At 32.0% G+C, this 12,471-nt stretch overlaps 1 protein-coding gene across 1 annotated transcript; it reads left to right on the top strand.

The window, feature by feature from the left end:
• The first annotated feature begins 5,792 nt into the window (after window positions 1-5,792).
• On the top strand, window positions 5,793-8,100 carry LOC111992975 (uncharacterized). The gene is made up of 5 exons (XM_065768969.1): window positions 5,793-6,105; window positions 6,672-6,736; window positions 7,255-7,353; window positions 7,622-7,754; window positions 7,930-8,100. The coding sequence occupies exons 1-5, from the start codon at window positions 5,881-5,883 to the stop codon at window positions 8,083-8,085; spliced, it is 678 nt and encodes a 225-aa protein (XP_065625041.1). The 5' UTR covers window positions 5,793-5,880; the 3' UTR covers window positions 8,086-8,100.
• The last annotated feature ends 4,371 nt before the right edge of the window (window positions 8,101-12,471 follow it).

Genomic DNA, 12,471 nt, shown 5'->3' with positions numbered 1-12,471 from the left:
AATTTTTTATTATATAAGGTTTTAATATTTTTAACTTGATTTATTTTTTTTGTTAATTTAATTATTACATTTTTAGCTTTCTACTTATTCGATTTTTAGCTAATTATTTATTAATTTAATGTCTTCAACACTAAACTGCTTTCATCTAAAGTTCTTTAAGACCATTTATAATGTGATAACTCTTTAACTTCCGATTACCTATTGTTGGAATTTTTTGGCTTATAATTATCCTATGAAATTCTAATTTATGGTTTGGATTTTGGAGATGTACACTTTGTATTTATTCTCAAAAAAAAAAATAAAAACTTGGATTTATAGACTTACTATATAATTGTTTATGCCTTTTAATTGAGAGTAGGAATTGAACTTCAATAATTGATTTGTTGAATATTGCCGCTTGATATGTTTTTGAGAACTTAAGTTGTAGTTGTCTCACATGATAAACTATTCTAAACACGTAAGGCAACGCTATTGTTTTTTAAAATGAGACAATAAGCATCAGAAATCTATGTGAAAGTCAAATTTTCTTTTGAATTGATTTAAAAATTTTAATACAAATTTGAACTTTGTATTGGACAAAGTTTGGCTACAAACTTAGTTTTAGTTTGAGTCTAAAACTCCCACTAACAAAATTAACATGATTACATATTTTGAAAATTTAACTATTAAATTGTGTATTCTTTAGGTCTCAATACACATGTCAAATGTCTTGTCAATCGGATGTTATTTATTATTTGATCCATAAATTTACCTTTTATGTATAATTTTAGACTACAAAAACTCAAAATTTAAACGTTTGATTGATAACATAACTATTGATCTTTGATATTTTTTAAATTTTGCAAGCATAGAGGATAATAAGAAAATGTAATCTTAGTGTGGATTTGTCAAAAATCAAATATAATAAAAAGATATTGAATGGAGTTGCAATCTTAGACTATAACCAAGTTTGATAACAAACTTTGTCCGTTTTTATTTTAGATTGAACAGTAATATATTACTCTTTGAGTTCCATTTAGAAAACAAAGTAAAGCATTGAACTAATCAAATAAGGACAAAGTTTGGCAACAAACTTGGTTGTAACCTAAGGCTACAACTTTATACAATATCTTTTTATTGGATGTGATTTTGACAAATATACCATTGAATAACATTTTCTTCTTATATTCTCCATGTTTGCAAAATTTTCAGAATATTAAAAATCAATAGCTACGTTATCATTCAAATGTTAAAATTACAAGTTTTTGTAGTCTAAAATGATGCATAAAAAATAAATTAATAGATCGATCAGTAAATAAAATCTAATTGACACAAAATTTTATATGTGTGTTGAGAACATAAAGAATATGCAATCCAACGGTTAAATTTTCAAAATATGTAAACATATTAATTTTTAAAGTGAGTTTGTAACTTTTGGCTACAACTAAGTTTGTAACTAAATTTTGTCCATTAAATAATACAAAGACATTTTGTATACAAAAAAATGGGCACAAACTAAGTGAATCGACATTAAAACTTTATTATTATTTTTCATTTTATATTTTATAATTACAATGGGGGAAGAGGGATTTCTATCCTAGATGTCAGAAAAATACAAGGATATGCCAATTAATTGAGTAATAAGACTCAAGTAACCAAAAATAACATTCAATCCATATTATTCGCTCCAAGATGATTGTGTTTTACCATTGATCCAAAACATCTATGGTCAACTAATAGTTTTTTTTTTTAATTAAAATTTGATAAATAATGTATAAACTCTTAATTAAACAAAAGAAAATAGAGCTTAGCAACTTTTTCCTTTAAGATTTTCAAGTACATCAAAAAGTACAAATTTAATGTTGACCCTTTATATAATGGAAAAAGGACGGCTACAAACTTAGTTGTAGCCAATAGTTACAACTCCACTCAATATTTTTTTTATTAGATGTAAATTTTGACAATAATAAATTAGATATAATTGACACAAAATTTGATGTGCACATTAAGGACATAAAGAACATGCAATCTGATGGTTAGATTTTCAAAATATGTAGCCATGTTAATTTTTTTAGTGGGAGATATGGTAATTAGTGACAATCAATTTTGTAGATAAACTTGGTTCTTATTTAACACAAGAAAATATTTGACAAGCATATTATTTTGGAAAATGCTTTTTGTAACAAATAAGGAAATTATTATTTAATAACTAAGCATCATATGATGGGAGATTTCGAGTGTTAAAGTGACATTAAGGGCACGTTTGATAAATTGTAACAGTAATTACAAGAAATACAAAATGATGTAATGTAATTCTTATTTGTCAGTATCGTACGATATGTGATACGTATCGTATGATACGTATCGTATCATGTGGAAAAAGTTCTATATCGTATCAGCGTATTATCAGTGCTCACGAATTGTACGATACAGTGTGCATATCGTATGAATCGTATCGTATCATAAAATCATACATATCGTACGATACATAGACAAATACTTTAAAATGAGATTTTTTGTTAAAATTTGTACTTTTATTTGAATCTAACAAGTTGTTAGCAAAAAATTATTAGTTTACTTAATTTAGCCTATTAAAATAACATATTCATAAGTTTTTTTTTCACACTCTCTTATAATTGGACTACACAGTACATACTTATCTTTCACTTTAATATTTTAAAATTTATTTATTTTTATCATTATTGTTATAAGTCCAAGAAACTAGAATGCCAAAAAAAAATTATAAAAAAATTATTAAAATAAAAAGAACAAGAAGAGATAATAATGTTAATGACGAATAACGATGAAGAAAATTTTAATGAAGAAATAAATTTGCAAAATTATAAACATGATGATAGCGTTGACTTAGGGTTGATTAGGCAATTTGATGAATATGATGAAAATAAATTATTATTTTTGAGTAATTTGTAATATATTATCACTTTTGAATTTAAGTAATTTCAATGTGTATGTTATAAACACATGCTAGTTTAATTTATTTAGTTAGCTTATTAAATATTATTACATAAGTAATGAATAAATTAGTCATTAGTTGAATACATTCAAAATTTATAATGAATATACCCTTTGTATATGTATATTTATAATTTTTTTATAAATTTTATTAAGTGTTTATGTATCTTACGATTCATGATACGATACGATACGATACACGATATGAAAAAATTAAAAATCGATTCACGATACGATTCACGTTTTGACAACTATGCTTATAAATATTCATTTTTTTTGTGACAACACAATAATAAATAAATCCTGAAAGTAATGGAATGAAAGCATTTTAAATCAAACTTAAGGTATATTTTAGGAAATATCTTACTCATTCCTCATTTTAAAGAATAACTATTCATAAGGAATAACTATTCCCTGTAATAAAAATATAACCAAACTATTGAATAGCTAAACCTTAGGAATAATTATTACATTATAATGTCTATTATAGTCTACTGAATGTGGATTACAGCATGAATGATAATCTTTATTACTGGGAATAAAATGTGTTGTAATAGAATAACTAAACCTATTCATTAGTTTGGTTGTGAGTTGTAACATTAAAATAAAACTTATAATTTATTTTTAGGAAATATCTCATTCATACAATTATATTTCCTAGAAAAATAATGGAAAATTCTTAGGTACTCTCGGAGCACGGAGAAATTGTGCTCCATCTTCTCACATTCATGGTAGACCCTACCATGAATTTAATAAGCGGACCCCACCATGAATGTGAGAGGAGGTAGCACCATTCTCTATACTCCGGGAGTACCTAAGAATTACTTAATATTTTAAATTTTAGAGAGATGAGTTATTTTTTGATGATTTTTTATTTCCATAATTGTTAGGTGGATATGGATAGTTTATTTATTTGAAAATATATTAATGTTAGAAATTATTACATCTACTAAGAAATAACTATTACAACATTTTTAAAGAGGAATAGTTATTCCTCATTTTAAAAAATAACGGCCAAAATGGGAAAAATGCCCATTTCACACAAAAAATCCAACAAAATGCCATTTTTCTCAAATCAATTAAGGAAATGTTTCTGTTTTGAAACTTGATGTTTTACATATGTATCATTTTATAGGACCAAATATAATCCCACATTCAATGTTATAATCATAAATTTGGCAACATTAAGTTTCCTTGAATATGGTTTGCAATAGAAATATCATATATTGTATAAATGATTGTGGGGTATGGAGGGTAAGGGCCGGGGTTTAAGTTTTCAAGAGAGAGCTTCACACACATATACACTTAGATTAGATTATAGTAGAAATTCTATCTTGTATAAAAAAAAAAGAAAAAAAGAAAAAGAAATATCATATCTTAAGTTGTGTTAATTAACATTGAATGGGGATTTATAATGTTGCAAAATTTAATAAAAAAATTGTCAAACATATCTTTTAGCTTGGGTGGAAGATTGTCCACCGTTCATTGAATCTTTTGTGATTCAAGATGCCACGTATTATTTATGATTTTCAAATAAAGTTCACGCATTTCCCATCAAAATATATATATATATATATATATTAAATGTGGAATTATAATGTTGCCAAATTTAAGAAATGTTGGGATTTATAATGTTGTCACATTTAAGATATGTTTTAAATTTAAGAAATATATGTTGACAAGCATATCTTAAATTTGGCAATATTGTGGATTCTAGATAGCTCAATTGGTAAAGTCTTTGATGGTTGTATAAAAGATCTGGGGTTTAATCCCCGCTTACACCAAAAATGAATTGATGTCTTGATCTAATAATAAAGAACTATCATCAGGAGCGAACGCTATAGATTGAAACTTTCTAAAAAAAAAAATTGGCAATATTATAATCTCACATTCAATTTTATAATCATAATAACTCTAATTTTTTTTTTTGTTATAATCATAGAAAATTAAACAAATTTTTTATTTAAAAAAATGATTGTCAGAAATCAACATGCAAAAAATTCAGAAAGCAAAAAAGTACTGGCAAAAATCAATGGAATAAACAAAAAAATTGCATGAAAATGGGTGACCTAAAGTAAATTCTCGCAAGGATCAAATTTCATCATCTTATGACCATGACCAGCATTGCTTTTCGATTAAATTCTTTTGTTTAATCAATTTATTATTATTATTATTTATGGTCCTTCTTTTTTATATTATAACTTCAAAACTAGAATAAGATCATGAATGTTTTTGGACATCTCTTAGAGTTTGTATGATTTGAGTTTATAATTTTCCCAATTTTCCTTTTTAGTGGTTTTCTTAATTATGTGCTTAATGTGAATTAAGGTTTTTAGGGTCTCCTAATCACCTTATTAGTTATTTTGGGTGGATTTCCTAGCTGCCCCAGGATTTCTTTTCCTATTTATATGTATTATAGAATCCAAGGCAATTCAAAATTTCATTTTAATTAGAATCTCAATTTTGTGACACATATCCAATCTAACTTTTAATTTTTGTGCTAAATGAATTATTGAGTGTAAAAATCTAAGAGTTCAAATCCAATTAGATTCAAAATAGGATTTCAATTAGAGTAAAATTTTGCGCCATATGTACATCTAATTTTTTAATTTTTATGGTAAGAGAATTATTGAGTGCAAAAATAGAAGAGTCTAAATTCAATTAAATTATAAATTATATATATATATACACATATATCACATTTTATTAAAAAAAAAAAAAATTCTTTCTAGTATATTGTATAGAATAGATATGATAAAATTGGGAAACTGTGTTTGGTGACAGACATAGATAGCACTAAGCAGCACTACTGATAAGCTTAGCCCGGATAACCCAACCCTTGGTCTGTACACTACAATACTACGTTACCCAACACCAAAAACTCTATCCTCTCGCCTCTCACTTCTAAGTTCTCACTCTCTATTTGCCATGTCAAGTGGAACACAGCGCATGTTGAAGAACTTGAAGAAGTTCGCAGATGTTAAATACAAGCTTTTCACAGCTCGCTATGGCCAACAAGTCTCTGACATCTTCGACTTCCCCATACACTTCGTTCTCTCCCCATTCACTCTCGCTTTCGACATTGTTGGTTCTGCTCCTCGTGGCTTCGGCGTCCCCGAGCTCATCTCCAAGCTCTCATACTTTTCTATTTTCGTGAGTTTCTTCTCATAATCACTGTTTTTTATTTTTTATTTTTTAATGATAAGTACAAAAATTTGAGAACTTGGCGGTTGCTGTTGGTGGTGTTTGCCATTTTGTTAAATGGGTTGCTTCAATATTTGTTGTTGGTTTTTTTGAAATTTACATGGTTCAATCAATTTGAAATCTCAAATCTGTGTTGGTGTGGAAATCATGGGAATTTTTTCGATGTTGCTTTTAGTGTAATTGTTATTTGGATAATTGGGTTGCTTCAGTCGTTGTGAGTTCTTAAAATTCACGAAGTTCAATCTAATGTGAATTTATGTTGGAATGCAAATTCTTGGAATTTAGTGTCTGTTGTGGGTGCTATTTGTCATTTGTTTTTAGTGTAATTGTCATTTGGATAAGTGGGTCATTTTTGTTGGGTTTTGTGATGTTTGGGTGTTGTGGGTTGGACTTCATATTGTTTGATTTTACGGGTCATTGAGTTATGCTTGTGTTTTGGTCAGTGGGACTTGCATGATATTCTTGTGGTTAAATCATTTAGATTTATATTTATATGCTTTGTGTGTCGATTGCAGGCTGTTGCTACTCTAGGGACTTATGACATTGCATTGGAGCTTGGAAAGAAAGTGATATGTCAGAGGTACTTGTCAATATCCCTTTGAATTTGGACTGAAGCCTTTGTCCATCAATAGCAGTTCTCTAGTCAAAATCTATAAATTTTCTGCCATTTAATAGTTTTTCGGTGTGTATGTAAATTATATATTATTCATTTCTTTTACATGCATTTGAAACTGCACCTCCTTTCCCACTGCTTTACACTCACCACTTCTCTATGTTATTGTTAGCAAAGCAATCTTGTTATATTGTAGAGCTAAATTGGGTTGTTGTGTCTACACCGTGGTCGTAAAAGTTGATTGTAAGAGTGCTCATGGTTGTTTTTTTGTTTGGGGGGGGGTGTACTTGGGGCTGATCTAAAGAGTTTGCCATTTTTCATTTATTTGTCAGTGCAGATATTAAGTTATTTTTTCATTGGTGTAAATTTTTGTAGGCTTTGATATAAGGCTAATGAATGCACCAGATTGGTTTGCCTTTTGAAATGTATATTGTTGTGAATTAATGATTGATGCTTTCTTACCTGGAAATGGTCTTGATGTGCAGAAACTGTCGTACTTGCAATGGGTGGCAGGCATTGCGGTGTACTAAGTGCAGAGGATCAGGGAGGGTGCATTACCAAGTTAAAAATTACACCTTGAAAGGGTAACCTCTCTATAATCAGTTTTGTTTTCTTAGATTGCAAACCTTGTAACTATATAAGAGATAATGTTTCTGTCCCTCCATGACAAAATTCAAAAGCTTATTGAACCTGCTACAGAGCTGGAATAGCGACCAATATATAGAATATAGCTGTTTCCCTTTCAAATGTCATCATTATTGTCATTGGCTGTGTCCATGGAATCAAGCTTTAATCAGCTACCAAAAATTGCATTTCTTGTGTAATATCTCTCTCCCATGAATCCTTCTCCAGTGGAGAGAAGGCAACAGCTGAATGTGTTGCAGATGCCATTGTGGACAATCGGGCAGAGTTGGTGCACCTTCCATCCACCATGGATCTTCATGTCCCCTTGCCAACTAAAGACTGCCCAACTTGCGATGGGACGGTAAGAAATATATTCTCAAGCACATATGGCTTTGTAAGTGATAGTCAAGGCATGTGCTTCTGCATGTAAAGTTTGCTATTTCTTGACATCCATTCAGGCATAAAATTTACTATAATCTTTTAACATCTCAATGTTAGGTTCTGATCTTTGTGTAAAATATACATTGGTATTGCAGGGTGTAATGGGCTGTCCTGAATGCAAACACAAATTACAAGTCAGAATCTCTGCAGATGACGTGAGTGCTCGTCTGATGCTGATTAGATTTTACTTTGAGCATTGTCAAAAGTTATTTAAGACTAGTGCGCGTATGAAATTGCTGCACGTTTTCTGACACCACAACTTAGCAAATTCACAACTTTTGTTTTCTTCTTGCATATATAGTTTTTTTTTTTTTGCATTGTAAATAATACTAATAATTAAGGTAAACTACATTTTTGGTCTCTATTATTTACATCATATTTTAATTTGGTCCTTAACCTTTTAATTGTGTCAATTTGGTTCCTAACCTTTTAATGCCGTTAATTAGGTTCCTAACATTTCAGTGCCGTGTCAATTTAGTCCCTACTATTATCTCTTGGATAAAAATTGCTAATGTGACAAATGACCAAAGTAAAAAATTAGTTTCTATTGTTGTAGCTAGGGGTGTCCAGGCAAACCGGTGACTTGCTCAACCCGTTCGACTCGCCGCCGTCTGACTCGTTGCCACCCGATTCGAAGACTCTGGCGGTCGGACGCGGTTTCCGACTATGCTAACCTAACACCCAGCGGGTCGGTTATCAGTTTTTCAATTCAAAAACTATGAAACCCAATCCGAACTGAAGTCCATTCAATATCCGGCCATTTTTTCCAGATTTCGGCCGTTTTTTTAGATTCTGGCATTTTTTCCCAGATTTCAACCCCTTTTTTTCTAGATTCTGGCCCCTTTTTCACTTAAATCCGTCGATTTCTGGCACAATAAACACCGAATCTGGCCAAACCAGTGATTTCTTATCACGATTTGGCAGAAATCTCGCCGAATCCAATGGGATCTCACCGGATTTTTGATGGATCTGGCAAGATCTCGCCGGATCTGGCGAGATTTCGGCTCATTTCGAAGGATTCCGATGAGATCAGTTTCACCCGAAACCGACCACCTTCTGCCGGTGACCTGAACCGACGAATCCGTTACTATTACGGGTTGGTTGCGGGTTGAAAAACCACCCACCCGAACTGTTATGGGTCAGTTGCGGGTTGGGCAAAAACTCGACCCGCTCGACCCATGGACAACCCTAGTTGTAGCAATAAACTAATTTTTTTTATCTTGGCCATTAGTGACATCAATATTTTCCATCTAAAAGATAACAGTAGGGACTAAATTGATATGGAACTGAAAGGTTATGGACCAGATTGACACAATTATTAATCATATATCATACCAAATACCTTTCATGTGCATCACATGGGTTAGAGATTAGTATTAAATAATGGGGTTGTAGCTTTTCCTAATGAAATTCGGAGGACATGAGATATATGTGGTGCCATTAGGCTGCTATTTTTGTCATCTTATCAAGTATTTCGAGGTAGGGTGATTTTAAAACCATAAAATAAATAAACCATAAAACTTTTATACGTGTCATCACTTAAGTTGATGGATAAATTTGATTCATGTTATGACTTCCTAATACATATAACCTTCCCCCACCCTTTAGAGCAAAAATGGGAAAGAGCCCTTAATTTGGAAAAAAAATTAGCAATTTGGCCTTGTTTTCAAACTATCAAGGGGAATGTCCTTATTTTGGAACTTGAGTTTCTAGAACTTGAGTTCTGTGTAAAACTCGATTTTCATATAATCAAGTTTCGTGTGATTTTTACCATGGTGAATGCCGCGGATGTGGTGTTCACTCAATTTTTACAAAGTCGAGTTCCTTGAAATCGTTTTGAACTAATGGAAAATATGTTAAGCCTTTTGAACTAATAATTAATTTTTTTTTTTTTTAAATATGTAAAGTTTTTTTTAAATATTTTTGAATATGTTCAAATTAATCAACTTGTTCGGTTAAAATAGATTGTTTTCGGTTAATTAATTCAATTACCCAAGTTGATTAATTAGGTCAAAGAACATGCAAATCGTGGACACACCAACAAATCACCAAATAAACTAAGTGTAGTGGAAATTAAATGAACACAATGATTTGTTGACGAATGAGGAAAACCTCTTGCAAGGAAAAAATCTCACTAGGTGAATTTCAAGTCATCACTCCCAAGAATTCACTAATTAAGAATTAAGTTGTTACAAGTATAAGAAATCTTAACATAACCTTGGACTATCCCAAAATACCAACCTACAGTTGAATCTTTACTCTAATCCCTAATTGGATTTGATCTTGTAGAAGACTTCTTTGTATGCACAAATCCCAGTATATGACTAACTCTAGCAATTGATTGATTGTTGTTCGCTGCAAAGTTCTTCACTTTAAAGCATGTTGAAAATCAAAAAGCACTTGGTTACAAAATCCTAAGGCGCACAAAACACGGCATCTTTTCACAGAGTGTATGAGTTCTCTAATTGAGTCTCTGTATCTTTGATGACCTTAAAATAAGCCTTTTATATGTTCTAGGGTAGTAGAGAGAGAAACTCTAATTAACCAAGTCATCATGGGCTGAATTTTAGATCTAAGAATTCTTAAATTGAAAATCTCGATAGATTGAGCTTGTGTCGAGCTTCTTCATTAATCCTCGATAGATGCTAGTGTCGAGCTTTAATGAAATAGCTTTTCTTCACTTGTTTCTTGGATTAATCTTCATGTCTTTAATGATACCACTTGTTATGTTTGAGCAACATACTTCTTGATACATTAAACACAACTTAGATTTACCCAATTACAAGTAATGTGCGTTTTGTCAAAGGATAAACCAATACATAGAAATATATGACCATAACAATCACCCCCTTTGAGATAAAGAGTGAAAAATATACATCATCATCATATATATCAAATAAGAATAATGTATGTAAAATGGTTATAAAACCAAGTGTACATGTAATGAGAACTATACAACCAAAACCCACTACATATCTCAAAAACACTCTCCCCTTATCACTAGTTTGGCTCTTACCTTAACAACAAGACTACTCTCATAATCAAAACTACTAACCCTTTTTGTCATGAGTGAAAAAGGGTGAATCACTAAGAGGGTGTCATCTCATCATCATAGTAAGAACTCGAAGCATCACCATCATCCTCTCCACTAGCAGAAGACTCCAAGGAAGGATCACGCTCAAAAGAAGGAATGAAGCCACCAAGGTGAGATCATCGTCGAGCAATCATTTCATCAGACAAATGGTCAAGACAAGTACCAAAATCATATGGAATGAGCTAAAGCTAATCCAAGATGGCAGCAAGAGATGCCTCTACTCCAAAAGAAGAAGGTGGAGTAGATGAGGAAGAAGGTCGAGAGGCATAGGTAGCATACTCATTAGCTTGAAACTTAGTCTCTTCCTATTGAGCGGGAGTAGACTTCTGACGGGCCACTTAGTCTTAGCCACCAGCTGAGCAGAGCTCCTAACCAAAATTTCCTTGCTAATGGCACCCATCAAAGGAAATAGAGGCGAAGAAGGAATAGAAACATGTGCATGTGAGAGAATGCATGTGATAGCCTAAGTAAAAATTAGCTTATCAAGTGTAGCAGTGTCTTGATAGATATCCAACATGGACACTATCATATGTGAAGGAAAGTCTATAAAGAGACCTTCCAAGAGAGAGAAAAGAAAAAGGGATAATTACACTAAACCCACCTATGGTATGGGCAAAAATGACTTTATCTACCAATGCTTTGAAAAGTGTCACTTAACCCACCTGTGGTGTGTTCCGTTTGTTTTCTGTAATCCACCTTTATTAAAATCAGGGGTAAATAAGTATTTTTGTTCAAATTTTATGTCTCTCTCCTCTTAAAACAAAAAATAGAGTAAAAATGCAAGAGCAACAAGATCAAAAAGTGATATTTGTCTCTCTATCCATTCACAAAAATTTTGAACACGAAGAACAAGAACATACCAAAAAAATAAAACCCAAATCATGAAGAACATATTGAAAAAAATTGTCACTTGGACTAACCCTTGAAAATTACAGGCCATTGTATCCTGATTGTGTATCCGGATACAGAATTAGGATACAACCCTCGCGTCCTTTGTCTCTTTACTTCCAGTTTCAAAGTACATCCTCCTAGTCGTGCTAGTCCCTCTCTCTTTTCTAACTCTCTAAAGTCTAAACCTTCACTTACCTAAACCAAAAACCCCTCAAAACGCACCGTTTTAATCTCGACGAAGGAAAAAAAATGAAGTGAGTGTTCGAGGAAATCTTCAACAACGAGTGGGAGAACCACAACCACTCCTTCAAGCCCTCTTGCGTCCTCAACACCACCATGAACCCCAACCCTACAGCGATCGAATCCTTCGCTTACGACTCGTCCAAGCAAAACCTGAAGGAGGACATAGCGTTTGATTTGGAGGATGACGATGAGATATGGCCGAGGTCGCCAGACCTTCCATGGCGAACCATGGCCGTTGGATCATGGTGGAGGATAAGGAGAGCAACGACGATGACGGTGATAAGGATGTGGATATCGCGCAAGTGTATAACATGAAGTCAAGCGATGAAGAAGGAAATGTTGAAAAGGAAGCCAAAGAGGAGGAAGAGGTGGAAGAGAGGAGGAAGCGGAAGTGATGAAGAAGGCGACG

The sequence above is a fragment of the Quercus suber genome, unplaced genomic scaffold (assembly GCF_002906115.3).
Source record: "Quercus suber isolate HL8 unplaced genomic scaffold, Cork oak 2.0 scaffold_1031, whole genome shotgun sequence".
NCBI lineage: Eukaryota > Viridiplantae > Streptophyta > Magnoliopsida > Fagales > Fagaceae > Quercus > Quercus suber.
This window is presented reverse-complemented; position numbering and strand designations above follow the sequence as displayed.

Excerpts from the sequence above, each read along its gene's own strand:
- LOC111992975 (XM_065768969.1), top strand. The coding sequence starts at position 5,881 with ATGTCAAGTGGAACACAGCGCATGTTGAAGAACTTGAAGAAGTTCGCA. Across the intron at positions 6,106-6,671 it reads TCTCATACTTTTCTATTTTC|GCTGTTGCTACTCTAGGGAC; the intron begins GTGAGTTTCTTC and ends TGTCGATTGCAG. Across the intron at positions 7,354-7,621 it reads AAAAATTACACCTTGAAAGG|TGGAGAGAAGGCAACAGCTG; the intron begins GTAACCTCTCTA and ends ATCCTTCTCCAG.